Genomic DNA, 17560 nt, shown 5'->3' with positions numbered 1-17560 from the left:
GTGTCTTTTGTTTCTTTTTCAGATCCTCCAGGACCACCTTCAAATGCACATGTCACTGATACTACCAAGAAATCTGCTTCTTTGGCATGGGGCAAGCCTCATTATGATGGTGGACTTGAAATCACTGGCTATGTCGTAGAGCATCAAAAAGTAGGAGATGAGGCCTGGATAAAAGACACAACAGGAACTGCCCTCAGAATCACTCAGTTTGTTGTCCCTGATCTTCAGACTAAAGAAAAATACAATTTTAGAATCAGTGCCATCAATGATGCAGGTGTTGGGGAGCCAGCAGTGATTCCAAATGTTGAAATTGTAGAACGAGAAATGGCTCCTGATTTCGAACTAGATGCTGAGCTTCGAAGAACACTCGTTGTTCGAGCAGGACTCAGTATTAGAATATTCGTGCCAATTAAAGGTCGTCCTGCTCCTGAAGTGACATGGACCAAAGATGATATCAACCTTAAAAACCGAGCTAACATCGAAAATACGGAATCATTTACTCTTCTGATTATCCCAGAATGTAACAGATATGACACTGGTAAATTTGTGATGACCATTGAAAACCCTGCTGGGAAGAAAAGCGGCTTCGTTAACGTCAGAGTCTTGGATACACCAGGACCCGTCCTTAACCTGAAGCCTACTGACATCACAAAGGAGAGTGTCACCTTGCACTGGGACCTCCCTCTGATAGATGGGGGCTCACGTATAACAAACTATATTGTGGAGAAACGAGAAGCAACACGGAAATCTTACTCCACAGTCACCACTAAGTGCCATAAATGCACATATAAAGTTACTGGCTTGTCTGAAGGATGTGAATACTTCTTCAGAGTGATGGCAGAAAATGAGTATGGAATCGGTGAGCCAGCAGAAACAACAGAACCTGTGAAAGCCTCCGAAGCACCATCGCCACCAGACAGTCTTAACATTATGGACATAACAAAGAGCACGGTGAGCCTGGCGTGGCCTAAACCAAAACATGATGGTGGTAGTAGGATCACTGGCTATGTGATTGAAGCCCAAAGAAAAGGCTCTGACCAGTGGGCCCACATCACAACTGTGAAGGGGCTGGAATGTGTCGTGAGGAATCTAACTGAAGGGGAAGAATACACCTTCCAAGTGATGGCAGTGAACAGTGCAGGGAGAAGTGCCCCTAGAGAAAGCAGACCTGTCATTGTCAAGGAGCAGACAATGCTTCCTGAACTGGACCTCCGTGGCATTTATCAGAAATTAGTCATTGCCAAAGCTGGTGACAACATCAAAGTTGAAATTCCAGTGCTTGGTCGACCAAAGCCCACAGTTACATGGAAGAAAGGAGACCAAATTCTTAAACAGACACAGAGAGTTAATTTTGAGAATACAGCAACCTCAACCATCCTAAATATCAATGAGTGTGTGAGAAGTGATAGTGGGCCCTATCCATTAACAGCAAGGAACATTGTAGGAGAGGTTGGTGATGTCATCACCATTCAAGTCCATGATATCCCAGGGCCACCTACTGGACCAATCAAATTTGAAGAAGTTTCATCTGATTTCATAACCTTCTCTTGGGACCCACCTGAGAACGATGGAGGTGTACCAATAAGCAACTATGTAGTAGAAATGCGACAGACTGACAGTACTACATGGGTTGAGTTAGCAACCACCGTTATACGCACTACTTATAAAGCCACTCGCCTTACTACGGGAATGGAGTATCAATTCCGGGTGAAAGCTCAAAATAGATACGGAGTTGGACCAGGCATCACATCAGCATCTGTAGTTGCCAACTATCCATTTAAGGTTCCTGGGCCTCCTGGTACCCCTCAGGTAACTGCAGTTACCAAAGATTCAATAACAATTAGCTGGCATGAGCCTCTTTCTGATGGTGGAAGCCCCATTTTAGGATATCACATTGAAAGAAAAGAACGAAATAGTATTCTCTGGCAGACTGTGAGCAAAGCATTAGTACCAGGCAACATTTTCAAATCAAGTGGACTTACAGATGGTATTGCTTATGAATTCCGAGTGATTGCGGAAAACATGGCAGGCAAAAGCAAGCCAAGCAAGCCATCTGAACCTGCATTTGCTTTGGATCCCATTGACCCACCTGGGAAACCAGTTCCTCTAAATATTACTAGACACACAGTGACACTTAAATGGGCTAAGCCTGAATATACTGGAGGCTTTAAAATTACCAGTTATATAGTTGAAAAGAAAGATCTTCCTAATGGACGGTGGCTGAAGGCCAACTTCAGCAACATTTTGGAGAATGAATTTACAGTCAGCGGCCTAACAGAAGATGCTGCATATGAATTCCGTGTGATTGCCAAAAATGCTGCTGGGGCTATTAGTCCACCATCTGAGCCATCAGATGCTATCACATGCAGGGATGATATTGAAGCACCAAGGATAATGGTGGATGTTAAATTTAAGGATACAGTTATATTAAAAGCAGGCGAAACATTTAAGCTGGAAGCTGATGTTTCAGGTCGCCCACCTCCAACAATGGAATGGACCAAAAATGGAAAGGAGCTTGAAGACACAGCAAAATTAGAAATAAAAATTGCAGATTTCTCTACTAATCTGGTAAACAAGGATTCATCAAGAAGGGATGGTGGTGCCTACACCCTTACAGCGACTAATCCTGGTGGTTTTGCTAAACACATTTTCAATGTCAAAGTTCTTGATAGACCAGGCCCACCTGAAGGACCTTTAGCTGTATCTGAAGTAACATCAGAAAAATGTGTGTTGTCATGGTTGCCTCCAGTGGATGATGGAGGTGCCAAAATTGAGCATTATGTAGTTCAGAAACGTGAAACCAGCAGATTGGCATGGACAAATGTAGCCTCAGAAGTCCAAGTAACAAAACTAAAGGTCACTAAACTTTTGAAAGGCAATGAATACATATTCCGTGTCATGGCTGTAAATAAATATGGAGTTGGAGAGCCACTGGAATCAGAGCCTGTGCTTGCAGTAGATCCTTTTGGACGCCCTGATCCACCCAAAAACCCTGAAGTTACAGCTATTACTAAAGATTCGATGGTTGTCTGCTGGGGACATCCTGACTCTGATGGCGGAAGTGAAATCATCAATTATATCGTGGAACGGCGTGATAAGGCTGGGCAACGGTGGGTGAAATGCAACAAAAGAACTCTTACCGATTTAAGATATAAAGTGTCTGGACTGACAGAAGGACATGAATATGAGTTCAGGATTATGGCTGAAAACGCTGCTGGAATTAGTGCACCAAGTGCTACCAGTCCCTTTTACAAAGCTTGTGACACTGTGTATAAACCTGGCCCACCAGGTAACCCGCGTGTTCTGGACACAAGCAGATCATCCATTTCAATTGCTTGGAATAAACCTATCTATGATGGTGGTTCAGAAATCACTGGGTACATGGTTGAGATTGCCCTGCCAGAGGAAGATGAATGGTGGATAGTCACTCCACCAGCTGGGCTCAAGGCAACTTCTTACACCATCACCAACCTCGTAGAGAATCAGGAATATAAAATCCGCATCTATGCCATGAATTCTGAAGGAATTGGGGAACCTGCACTTGTTCCTGGAACTCCAAAGGCTGAAGAGAGGATGCTGCCTCCAGAGATTGAACTGGACGCTGACCTGCGCAAAGTTGTTACTATCAGAGCTTGTTGTACCCTAAGACTTTTTGTTCCAATCAAAGGAAGGCCTACACCTGAGGTGAAGTGGACCCGGGAACATGGAGAATCTTTAGATAAAGCTAGCATTGAATCCACCAGCTCTTATACCCTGCTTATTGTTGGAAATGTAAACAGATTCGACAGTGGCAAATATATACTAACTGTAGAAAACAGCTCAGGCAGCAAGTCTGCATTTGTCAATGTTAGAGTACTAGACACACCAGGCCCTCCACAGGATCTCAAGGTAAAGGAGGTCACTAAGACATCTGTCACATTGACATGGGAGCCTCCTCTCCTTGATGGAGGTTCAAAAATAAAGAACTATATTGTTGAAAAGCGGGAATCAACAAGAAAAGCATATTCAACTGTTGCAACAAATTGCCACAAGACTTCCTGGAAGGTAGACCAGCTTCAAGAAGGCTGTAGTTACTATTTCAGGGTTCTCGCTGAAAATGAATATGGCATCGGGCTGCCTGCTGAAACTGCAGAATCCGTGAAAGCATCAGAACGACCTCTTCCTCCAGGAAAAATAACTTTGGTGGATGTCACAAGAAACAGTGTGTCACTCTCGTGGGAGAAACCAGAGCATGATGGAGGCAGCCGAATTCTAGGCTACATTGTAGAGATGCAGAGCAAAGGCAGTGACAAATGGGTCACATGTGCCACAGTCAAAGTCACCGAAGCCACTATAACTGGATTAATACAGGGTGAAGAATACTCTTTCCGTGTTTCAGCTCAGAATGAAAAGGGCATCAGTGATCCTAGACAACTGAGTGTGCCAGTAATTGCCAAAGATCTTGTCATTCCACCAGCCTTCAAACTCCTGTTCAATACTTTCACTGTTCTAGCAGGTGAAGACCTAAAAGTTGATGTTCCATTCATTGGACGCCCTACGCCAGCTGTAACCTGGCATAAGGATGATGTGCCACTGAAGCAGACAACTAGAGTAAATGCAGAGAGCACAGAAAATAATTCACTACTGACAATAAAGGAAGCTTGCCGAGAAGATGTTGGACATTACACAGTTAAACTGACTAACTCAGCTGGTGAAGCTACTGAAACCCTTAACATTATTGTTCTTGACAAACCAGGGCCTCCAACTGGCCCAGTTAAAATGGATGAAGTGACAGCTGATAGTATTACTCTTTCCTGGAGCCCACCTAAGTATGATGGTGGAAGTTCTATCAATAATTACATTGTAGAAAAACGAGACACTTCCACAACTACCTGGCAAATTGTGTCAGCTACTGTTGCAAGGACAATGATAAAGGCTTGCAGATTAAAGACTGGATGTGAATATCAGTTTAGGATTGCAGCTGAAAACAGATATGGAAAGAGTACCTACCTCACTTCAGAGCCTGTTGTAGCCCAGTATCCATTCAAAGTTCCTGGTCCTCCTGGCACACCATTTGTAACCCTCTCCTCCAAGGACAGCATGGAAGTACAATGGCACGAGCCAGTCAGTGATGGAGGTAGCAAAGTCATTGGCTATCATCTAGAACGCAAGGAAAGAAATAGCATCCTCTGGGTTAAGTTGAATAAAACACCTATTCCTCACACCAAGTTTAAAACAACTGGCCTCGACGAAGGCATTGAATATGAATTTAGAGTCTCCGCAGAGAACATTGTGGGCATCGGCAAGCCAAGTAAAGTGTCAGAATGCTATGTAGCTCGTGACCCATGTGATCCACCAGGGCGGCCAGAGGCAATCATTGTCACACGGAATTCTGTGACTCTTCAGTGGAAGAAACCCACTTATGATGGTGGAAGCAAGATCACTGGTTATGTTGTTGAGAAGAAAGAATTGCCTGACGGGCGTTGGATGAAAGCTAGTTTTACAAATGTTATTGACACTCAGTTTGAAGTAACTGGCCTAGTGGAAGATCATAGATATGAGTTCCGGGTTATAGCTCGAAATGCTGCAGGAGTGTTTAGTGAGCCTTCAGAAAGCACGGGAGCAATAACAGCAAGAGATGAGGTAGATCCACCACGAATAAGTATGGATCCAAAATATAAGGACACAATTGTGGTTCATGCTGGTGAGTTTTTCAGGATTGATGCAGATATTTATGGCAAACCAATACCAACCATTCAGTGGATAAAAGCTGATCAGGAACTTTCAAATACAGCTCGATTAGAAATAAAGAGCACTGACTTTGCCACCAGTCTCAGTGTAAAGGATGCAGTACGTGTCGACAGTGGAAATTACATATTAAAGGCCAAAAATGTTGCAGGGGAGAGATCAGTTGTGGTAAATGTCAAAGTTCTTGATAGACCAGGGCCACCTGAAGGACCTATTGTTATATCCGGAGTTACAGCAGAGAAATGCACTCTAGCTTGGAAACCCCCACTACAGGACGGTGGGAGTGACATCATAAATTATATTGTGGAAAGGAGAGAAACCAGCCGCTTAGTTTGGACTGTGGTTGATGCCAGTGTGCAAACTCTCAGCTGCAAGGTTACTAAGCTTCTTGAAGGCAATGAATATATTTTCCGTATAATGGCTGTAAACAAATATGGTGTTGGCGAACCTCTTGAATCTGAGCCAGTAATTGCCAAGAATCCATTTGTAGTGCCAGATGCACCAAAGGCTCCAGAAATCACAGCAGTGACCAAGGACTCAATGATTGTTGTATGGGAAAGGCCAGCATCTGACGGTGGCAGTGAAATTCTTGGATATGTTCTTGAAAAGCGGGATAAAGAGGGTGTTAGATGGACAAGATGCCACAAACGTCTGATTGGGGAATTGCGCTTGAGAGTAACTGGACTCTTAGAAAATCACAATTATGAATTCAGAGTCTCAGCTGAGAATGCTGCTGGACTTAGTGAACCAAGCCCACCTTCCGCTTACCAAAAGGCTTGTGATCCTATTTATAAACCAGGACCTCCAAACAATCCCAAAGTCATAGATACTACCAGATCTTCTGTCTTCCTTTCTTGGAGCAAACCAATATATGACGGTGGCTGTGAAATCCAAGGATACATTGTCGAAAAATGTGATGTGAGTGTTGGTGAATGGACAATGTGCACTCCACCAACTGGAATCAATAAAACAAATATAGAAGTAGAGAAGCTGTTGGAAAAGCATGAATACAACTTCCGTATCTGTGCTGTTAATAAAGCTGGAGTTGGAGAACATGCTGATGTCCCTGGACCTGTTATAGTTGAAGAAAAATTGGAAGCTCCAGACATTGATCTTGACCTAGAACTAAGGAAAATTATAAATATAAGGGCAGGTGGCTCCTTAAGGTTATTTGTTCCTATTAAAGGTCGTCCTACACCAGAAGTTAAGTGGGGGAAGATGGATGGTGAAATCCGAGATGCAGCTATAATTGATGTCACTAGCAGTTTCACCTCTCTTGTTCTTGACAATGTCAACCGATATGATAGTGGAAAATATACTCTCACATTAGAAAACAGCAGTGGAACAAAGTCTGCCTTTGTTTCCGTGAGGGTCCTGGACACACCAAGTCCACCTGTTAACCTGAAAGTCACAGAAATCACTAAAGACTCAGTCTCAATTACATGGGAACCACCTTTGTTGGATGGTGGATCCAAAATCAAAAATTACATTGTTGAGAAACGTGAAGCCACAAGAAAATCATATGCTGCGGTTGTAACAAATTGCCATAAGAATTCTTGGAAGATTGACCAACTCCAAGAAGGCTGCAGTTATTACTTTAGAGTCACAGCTGAGAATGAGTTTGGTATTGGCCTTCCTGCCCACACTGCTGATCCAGTTAAGGTTGCAGAAGTCCCACAACCCCCAGGAAAAATAACTGTGGATGATGTCACCAGAAATAGTGTCTCCTTGAGTTGGACAAAGCCTGAACATGATGGTGGAAGTAAAATCATTCAGTATATTGTGGAAATGCAAGCTAAACACAGTGAGAAATGGTCAGAGTGTGCTCGAGTGAAGTCCCTTGAAGCAGTAATTACCAACCTAACTCAGGGAGAAGAGTATCTTTTCAGAGTTGTTGCTGTAAATGAAAAGGGCAGAAGTGATCCTAGGTCCCTTGCAGTTCCAATAGTTGCCAAAGATCTGGTCATTGAGCCAGATGTAAGACCTGCATTCCACAGTTATAGTGTACAGGTTGGCCAAGATTTGAAAATAGAAGTGCCAATTTCTGGACGTCCTAAGCCAACCGTTACCTGGACTAAGGATGATCTTCCTCTGAAGCAGACTACAAGAATTAATGTTACTGATTCACTTGACCTTACCGTACTCAGTATTAAAGAATCTCATAAGGATGATGGTGGACATTATGGAATCACAGTTGCTAACATTGTTGGTCAGAAAACAGCATCTATTGAAATTATAACTCTAGATAAACCTGATCCTCCAAAAGGACCTGTTAAATTCGATGAAGTCAGCTCTGAAAGTATTACATTATCTTGGAACCCTCCGCTATATACAGGGGGCTGCCAGATCACCAACTACATTGTTCAGAAAAGAGATACAACCACCACAGTATGGGATACTGTTTCTGCTACTGTTGCCAGAACTACACTCAAAGTGACCAAACTGAAAACTGGTACAGAATACCAATTCAGAATATTCGCTGAAAACAGATATGGACAAAGCTTTGCCTTGGAGTCTGATCCAATCGTAGCTCAATATCCCTCCAAAGAACCAGGGCCTCCAGGCACACCATTCGCCACAGCCATTTCCAAAGACTCTATGGTCCTACAGTGGCATGAACCAGTCAATAACGGTGGAAGCCCAGTCATAGGTTACCACCTTGAGAAAAAGGAAAGAAATAGTATTTTGTGGACAAAAGTCAACAAAACTATTATTCATGACACCCAGTTTAAAGCAGTCAATCTTGAAGAAGGCATTGAATATGAATTCAGAGTTTATGCTGAAAATATTGTTGGCGTAGGCAAAGCAAGCAAGAATTCTGAATGCTATGTAGCCAGAGATCCCTGTGACCCACCAGGAACCCCAGAAGCAATAATGGTTAAAAGAAATGAAATCACTTTACAATGGACCAAACCTGCATATGATGGTGGAAGTATGATTACGGGTTACATTGTAGAGAAACGTGATTTGCCTGAGGGTCGTTGGATGAAAGCTAGCTTCACAAATGTCATTGAAACTCAGTTTATTGTGTCAGGTCTTACTGAAGATCAAAGATATGAATTCAGAGTCATTGCAAAGAATGCAGCTGGTACACTAAGCAAACCCTCTGACAGTACTGGACCAATAACTGCCAAGGATGAGGTTGAACTCCCAAGAATTTCAATGGATCCAAAATTCAGAGACACAATTGTGGTAAATGCTGGAGAAACATTCAGGCTTGAGGCTGATGTCCATGGAAAGCCCCTACCTACCATTGAGTGGTTAAGAGGAGATAAGGAAATCGAAGAATCTGCTAGATTTGAAATAAAGAACACCGATTTCAAGGCTTTACTTATTGTAAAGGATGCCATTAGAATTGATGGTGGACAGTATATTTTAAGAGCTTCCAATGTTGCAGGTTCTAAGTCATTCCCAGTAAATGTAAAAGTATTAGATAGACCAGGACCTCCAGAAGGGCCAGTCCAGGTTACCGGAGTCACTTCTGAAAAATGCAATTTAACATGGTCTCCGCCACTTCAAGATGGTGGCAGTGACATTTCTCACTATGTTGTTGAGAAGAGAGAAACGAGTCGACTTGCCTGGACTGTTGTTGCTTCAGAAGTTGTGACCAATTCCCTGAAAATTACCAAACTCTTAGAAGGGAATGAATATATTTTCCGTATAATGGCTGTCAACAAATATGGTGTTGGAGAGCCTTTGGAATCTGCACCAGTACTAATGAAAAATCCGTTTGTGCTTCCCGGACCACCAAAAAGCTTGGAAGTCACAAACATTGCCAAGGACTCCATGACTGTCTGTTGGAACCGTCCAGATAGTGATGGTGGAAGTGAGATTATTGGTTACATTATAGAGAAAAGAGACAGAAGTGGCATTAGGTGGATAAAATGTAATAAACGCCGTGTTACAGATTTGCGCCTAAGAGTAACAGGATTAACAGAAGATCATGAGTACGAATTCAGAGTCTCTGCAGAAAATGCTGCTGGAGTTGGAGAACCAAGTCCAGCTACAGTTTATTATAAGGCTTGCGATCCTGTGTTCAAACCTGGCCCACCCATCAATGCACATGTTGTAGACACCACTAAAAATTCAATTACACTTGCCTGGGGTAAACCCATCTATGATGGTGGCAGCGAGATCCTGGGATATGTAGTAGAAATATGTAAAGCAGATGAAGAAGAATGGCAAATAGTTACTCCACAGACTGGCCTGAAAGCCACTCGATTTGAAATTTCAAAACTCACTGAACACCAAGAGTATAAAATACGAGTCTGTGCCCTCAATAAAGTTGGTTTAGGTGAGGCTACATCCGTTCCTGGTACTGTGAAACCAGAAGATAAACTCGAAGCACCTGAACTGGACGTTGACTCTGAATTAAGGAAAGGAATTGTTGTAAGAGCTGGTGGATCTGCCAGAATTCACATTCCATTCAAAGGGCGTCCAACACCTGAGATCACTTGGTCTCAAGAGGAAGGTGAATTCACAGATAAGGTCCAAATTGAAAAGGGAGTAAACTATACCCAACTATCAATAGATAACTGTGATAGAAATGATGCTGGAAAATATGTTCTCAAGCTGGAAAATAGCAGTGGATCTAAATCTGCTTTTGTAACTGTGAAAGTTCTTGACACCCCAGGACCACCGCAGAATTTGGCAGTCAAAGAAGTGAAAAAAGATTCTGTCCTTCTCGTATGGGAACCCCCCATGATTGATGGGGGTGCAAAGGTCAAGAACTATGTTATTGACAAACGTGAGTCAACTAGAAAAGCATATGCTAATGTGAGTAATAAATGCAGCAAAACAAGCTTTAAAGTTGAGAATCTTACAGAAGGGGCCATTTATTACTTTAGAGTTATGGCTGAAAATGAATTTGGAGTTGGTATTCCAGTGGAAACTGTTGATGCTGTGAAAGCTGCTGAACCTCCTTCCCCACCAGGAAAGGTTACACTCACTGATGTATCCCAGACCAGTGCATCGCTTATGTGGGAGAAACCTGAACATGATGGTGGTAGCAGAATCCTGGGGTATGTTGTTGAAATGCAGCCCAAAGGAACTGAGACATGGAGTGTTGTGGCTGAATCCAAAGTCTGTAATGCAGTTGTTACTGGTTTGAGTTATGGACAAGAATATCACTTCCGTGTCAAAGCTTACAACGAGAAAGGAAGAAGCGATCCAAGAGTGCTTGGTGTTCCTGTCATAGCCAAGGACTTGACTATACAGCCTAGTTTTAAGTTACCATTTAACACATATAGTGTCCAAGCTGGAGAAGATCTTAAAATCGAAATTCCAGTTATTGGCCGACCAAGACCTGAAATTTCATGGGTCAAAGATGGCGAGCCTCTTAAACAGACAACAAGAGTAAATGTTGAGGAAACAGCTACTTCAACTATTTTGCACATTAAAGAAACTAACAAAGATGACTTTGGAAAGTACACCGTAACAGCAACAAATAGCGCAGGTACAGCAACAGAAAATCTCAGCATTATTGTTTTGGAAAAGCCTGGACCTCCAGTTGGACCAGTTCGGTTTGATGAAGTCAGTGCAGACTTTGTGGTCATATCTTGGGAACCTCCAGCCTATACTGGTGGCTGCCAAATAAGCAACTACATTGTAGAGAAGCGAGATACAACCACCACCACTTGGCAGATGGTATCAGCAACAGTTGCAAGAACAACAATTAAAATAACCAAACTGAAAACAGGCACTGAGTACCAGTTCAGAATTTTTGCAGAAAACAGATATGGAAAAAGTGCCCACCTAGATTCTAAACCAGTTATTGTACAATATCCATTTAAAGAACCTGGACCACCTGGAACTCCTTTTGTGACATCAATCTCAAAAGATCAAATGCTTGTGCAATGGCATGAGCCAGTTAATGATGGAGGTAGTAAAGTTATTGGCTACCATCTTGAACAGAAAGAAAAGAATAGCATTTTATGGATCAAATTAAATAAGACTCCCATTCCAGACACCAAGTTCAAAACAACTGGGCTTGACGAAGGCCTTGAGTATGAGTTCAGAGTTTCTGCTGAAAATATTGTTGGCATCGGCAAGCCTAGCAAAGTGTCAGAATGCTATGTTGCTCGTGATCCATGTGACCCACCTGGTCGCCCTGAAGCCATTGTTATTACAAGAAACAATGTCACACTGAAATGGAAGAAACCTGCCTATGATGGTGGTAGCAAAATAACAGGTTATATTGTAGAAAAGAAAGACCTACCTGATGGCCGTTGGATGAAAGCCAGCTTTACCAATGTATTGGAAACTGAATTTACAGTGAGTGGACTTGTCGAAGACCAAAGATATGAATTTAGAGTAATTGCAAGAAATGCAGCTGGCAACTTTAGTGAACCATCTGAAAGCACTGGTGCCATTACTGCGAGAGATGAAATTGATGCACCAAATGCCTCCCTGGATCCAAAATATAAAGATGTCATCGTTGTTCATGCAGGAGAGACTTTTGTCCTTGAAGCTGATATCCGCGGCAAACCTATACCTGATATTGTTTGGTTAAAAGATGGAAAAGAGCTTGAAGAAACAGCTGCTAGGATGGAAATTAAGTCTACTATTCAGAAAACAACTCTTGTTGTCAAAGACTGTATACGTACTGATGGAGGACAATATATTCTGAAACTCAGCAATGTTGGTGGTACAAAGTCTATACCAATCACTGTAAAGGTACTTGACAGGCCAGGGCCTCCTGAAGGGCCTCTGAAGGTTTCTGGGGTTACTGCTGAAAAATGTTACTTGGCATGGAACCCACCTTTGCAAGATGGCGGTGCTAATATTTCACACTACATCATTGAAAAGAGAGAGACAAGCAGACTCTCATGGACCCAGGTTTCAACTGAGGTACAGGCCCTTAACTACAAAGTCACTAAACTTCTTCCTGGAAATGAGTACATTTTCCGTGTCATGGCTGTGAATAAATATGGAGTCGGAGAGCCCTTGGAATCTGAGCCTGTTATAGCCCGTAATCCTTATAAACCACCAGGTCCTCCTTCACCACCTGAAGCCTCAACAATCACCAAAGACTCTATGGTAGTAACATGGGCTCGCCCAGTGGATGATGGAGGTGCTGAAATTGAGGGTTACATTCTTGAAAAACGAGATAAGGAAGGCATTAGATGGACCAAGTGCAACAAGAAAACACTAACAGATCTCCGATTCAGGGTAACTGGCCTTACTGAGGGTCATTCCTATGAATTCAGAGTTGCTGCTGAAAATGCAGCTGGTGTGGGTGAACCCAGCGAGCCATCTGTTTACTACCGCGCATCTGATGCTTTGTATCCACCAGGTCCACCAAGTAATCCAAAAGTGACAGACACTTCCAGATCTTCCGTCTCCCTGGCATGGAATAAGCCAATTTATGATGGTGGTGCACCTGTTAAGGGCTATGTTGTTGAAGTCAAAGAAGCCACTGCTGATGAATGGACAATTTGCACTCCACCAACAGGATTACAAGGAAAGCAGTTCACAGTGACCCAGCTTAAAGAAAATACTGAATATAACTTCCGTATTTGTGCCATCAATTCTGAAGGTGTAGGTGAGCCTGCAACTATACCTGGTTCAGTTGTTGCTAAAGAGAGGCTAGAGCCACCAGAAATAGAACTTGATGCTGATCTCAGAAAGATGGTCATTCTGCGTGCAAGTGCTACTTTACGCTTGTTTGTCACTATCAAAGGTCGACCAGAACCTGAAGTTAAATGGGAAAAAGCTGAAGGCATTCTCACTGATAGGGCCCAGATTGAGGTGACCAGCTCATATACAATGTTGGTGATTGATAATGTTACCAGATTTGACAGTGGTCGGTATAACCTGACACTAGAAAATAACAGTGGCTCTAAAACAGCTTTTGTTAATGTCAGAGTTCTTGACTCACCAAGTGCCCCCGTGAATCTGACTGTAAAAGAAGTGAAGAAAGACTCAGTGACATTGTCTTGGGAACCGCCACTTATCGATGGTGGAGCTAAGGTTACAAACTACATTGTCGAAAAACGAGAAACTACAAGAAAAGCATATGCTACTGTTACAAACAATTGCACTAAGAATACTTTTAAAATTGAAAATCTACAAGAAGGATGTTCTTACTACTTCCGAGTCTTGGCTTGCAATGAATACGGGATTGGTTTGCCAGCTGAAACAAGTGAACCCGTTAAAGTTTCTGAACCACCCCTTCCACCTGGAAGAGTAACTCTTGTTGATGTGACCAGTAACACAGCTACAATTAAGTGGGAGAAACCAGAAAGTGACGGTGGCAGCAAAATTACTGGTTATGTAGTTGAAATGCAGACTAAAGGGAGTGAAAAATGGAGCACTTGCACACAAGTTAAGACTCTAGAAGCAACTATATCTGGCCTAACTGCAGGAGAAGAGTATATCTTCAGGGTAGCTGCTGTTAATGAAAAAGGAAGAAGTGATCCAAGACAACTTGGAGTGCCAGTAATTGCAAGGGATATTGAGATAAAGCCTTCAGTTGAGCTTCCTTTCCATACTTACAATGTAAAGGCTAGAGACCAACTTAAGATTGATGTTCCATTTAAAGGAAGACCCCAAGCTACTGTAAGCTGGAAAAAAGATGGTCAGACTCTTAGAGAGACAACTAGAGTCAATGTTTCTTCTTCAAAGACTGTAACATCACTGTCCATTAAGGAAGCCTCAAGGGAAGATGTTGGAACTTATGAATTATGTGTTTCAAACAGTGCTGGATCCATAACAGTTCCTATTACTGTAATTGTCCTTGACAGACCAGGACCTCCAGGACCTATACATATTGATGAGGTTAGTTGTGACAATATAACCATTTCTTGGAATCCTCCAGAATATGATGGTGGCTGCCAAATTAGCAATTACATCGTTGAAAAGAGAGAAACCACTTCTACAACTTGGCATGTAGTTTCACAAGCAGTTGCAAGAACATCCATTAAAATAGTTCGTCTGACAACAGGAAGTGAGTATCAATTCCGTGTTTGTGCAGAAAACCGCTATGGAAAGAGCTCCTACAGTGACTCTCCAGCCGTTGTTGCAGAGTATCCATTCAGCCCCCCAGGTCCTCCTGGTACTCCTAAAGTTGTGCATGCCACAAAATCTACCATGATTGTATGCTGGCAAGTGCCAGTTAATGATGGAGGAAGTCAAGTAATTGGCTACCACCTTGAGTATAAAGAAAGAAGCAGCATTCTTTGGTCAAAAGCAAATAAAATCCTCATTGCTGATACTCAAATGAAAGTCTCTGGCCTTGATGAAGGACTGATGTATGAGTATCGTGTATATGCTGAAAATATTGCTGGAATTGGTAAATGCAGTAAATCTTGTGAACCAGTCCCTGCAAGAGATCCTTGTGACCCTCCTGGACAACCTGAAGTCACAAATATCACAAGAAAATCAGTGTCACTTAAATGGTCTAAGCCACATTATGATGGTGGAGCTAAGATCACAGGATACATTATTGAACGTAGAGAACTACCAGATGGCCGGTGGCTGAAGTGCAATTATACTAACGTACAAGAAACATACTTTGAAGTAACTGAACTTACGGAAGATCAACGTTATGAATTCCGGGTTTTTGCAAAGAATGCTGCTGACTCAGTTAGTGAACCATCTGAATCCACTGGACCTATTACAGTTAAAGATGATGTTGAGGCTCCAAGAATTATGATGGATGTCAAGTTCCGAGATGTTATTGTTGTCAAGGCTGGAGAGGTTCTTAAGATAAATGCAGACATTGCAGGGCGACCTCTGCCAGTAATTTCCTGGGCCAAGGATGGTGTAGAAATTGAAGAAAGAGCAAGAACAGAAATTGTCTCAACGGACTATAATACTTTGTTAACAGTGAAAGACTGTGTCAGACGAGACACTGGGCAGTATGTACTAACACTGAAGAATGTTGCAGGAACTCGGTCTGTGGCAGTTAATTGCAAGGTACTTGATAAGCCTGGCCCACCAGCAGGACCACTTGAAATATATGGCCTCACTGCTGAGAAATGCTCTCTTTCCTGGGGACCGCCCCAAGAAAATGGTGGTGCAGATATTGACTATTACATTGTAGAAAAACGTGAAACAAGCCGCCTTGCATGGACAATATGTGAAGGAGAGTTAAGGACAACATCCTGTAAAGTAACCAAGTTACTCAAAGGCAATGAATACATCTTTAGAGTAACAGGCGTTAATAAATATGGTGTTGGTGAGCCTCTGGAGAGTGTGGCTGTAAAGGCACTAGATCCATTTACAGTTCCAAGTCCACCCACATCTTTGGAAATTACCTCTGTGACCAAAGAGTCTATGACGCTTTGCTGGTCAAGACCTGAGAGTGATGGAGGCAGTGAAATCTCTGGATATATAATTGAAAGGAGAGAGAAACACAGCCTGCGATGGGTGCGTGTAAACAAAAAACCAGTTTATGATCTGAGAGTGAAATCAACAGGACTTCGAGAAGGATGTGAATATGAGTATCGGGTTTATGCAGAAAATGCTGCTGGCCTAAGCCTTCCAAGTGAAACCTCTCCTTTAATTCGGGCAGAAGATCCAATGTTCTTACCATCTCCTCCATCCAAACCCAAAATTGTGGACTCAGGCAAGACAAATATAACTATTGGCTGGGTTAAGCCCTTATTTGATGGTGGGGCCCCAGTAACTGGATACACTGTGGAATATAAAACATCTGATGAAACTGACTGGAAAACTGCCATTCAGAACTTAAGAGGCACAGAATATACAATAAGTGGACTAACAACAGGAGCCGAATATGTTTTCAGAGTAAGATCCATCAATAAGGTTGGTGCTAGTGATCCCAGTGATAGCTCCGATCCCCAGATAGCAAAGGAAAGAGAAGAAGAACCTGTATTTGATCTTGACACTGAAATGAAGAAGACCTTGATTGTCAAGGCTGGTGCCTCGTTTACTATAACTGTGCCTTTCCGAGGAAGACCAGTACCCAGTGTCTTGTGGAGTAAGCCAGACACTGACCTCCGTGCTAGAGCTTATATTGATTCCACAGACTCTCGTACATCACTCACTATTGAAAATGCCAACAGAAATGATTCTGGAAAATACACATTAACAATTCAGAATATTTTGAATGCTGCTTCACTGACCTTAGTTGTCAAAGTTTTAGATTCTCCTGGTCCTCCAGCTAATATTTCTGTACACGACGTCACCAAAGAGTCTGCAGTGTTATCCTGGGACGTTCCTGAAAACGATGGTGGAGCACCAGTGAAGAATTACCACATAGAAAAACGTGAGGCCAGTAAGAAAGCATGGGTCTCTGTGACCAACAGCTGTAACCGCCTCTCCTACAAAGTTATCAACTTACAAGAAGGGGCGATTTACTACTTCAGAGTCTCTGGAGAAAATGAGTTTGGTGTTGGCGTACCAGCTGAAACGCAGGATGGAGTAAAAATAACAGGTATGTTTTAAGAACAAAGAAAATCTACATATCTGTATTAATTTTCCTAGAATAGTGTGAATCATTCTAATTATTGTCTAACCTTAAATGCTTTTGGTCCACACCTCAAACAATTCATACTATAACACAAAATGAAATCTCTAATAAAGAAAGTTTTTAGCTGATAAAAAAAATTTAGAGGGCCAGCCCGGTGGCATAGTGGTTAAGTTCACACACTCCGCTTCAGTGGCCCAGGGTTCACAGGTTCAGATCTCGGGCATGGACCTACACACCACTTATCAAGCCATGCTGTGGTAGTGCCCCATATAAAGCAGAGGAAGATGGGCACAGATGTTAGGCCAGGGCCAGTCTTCTTCAGCAAAAAAAGAGGAGGATTGGCAAGGGATGTTAGCTCAAGGTTAGTCTTCCTCACACACAAAAAATAATAATTTA

The 17560-nt window shown here is 42.5% G+C and overlaps 1 protein-coding gene across 1 annotated transcript in view; it reads left to right on the top strand.

Annotated features, from left to right (window-relative positions):
* Positions 1-17560, top strand: part of TTN (titin) — a 271430-nt gene that overhangs the window by 221405 nt on the left and 32465 nt on the right. Inside the window, exon 276 of the mRNA XM_087435440.1 lies at positions 23-17128. Coding sequence (XP_087291566.1) covers positions 23-17128 — 17106 coding nt within the window. The remainder of the gene's footprint in view (positions 1-22; positions 17129-17560) is intronic.

The sequence above is a fragment of the Ceratotherium simum genome, chromosome 9 (assembly GCF_057802395.1).
Source record: "Ceratotherium simum simum isolate JZ-2026a chromosome 9, ASM5780239v1, whole genome shotgun sequence".
Taxonomy (NCBI): domain Eukaryota; kingdom Metazoa; phylum Chordata; class Mammalia; order Perissodactyla; family Rhinocerotidae; genus Ceratotherium; species Ceratotherium simum.
The sequence above is the reverse complement of the archived record's forward strand: the minus strand, read 5'-3'. Positions and strand labels throughout refer to the sequence as shown.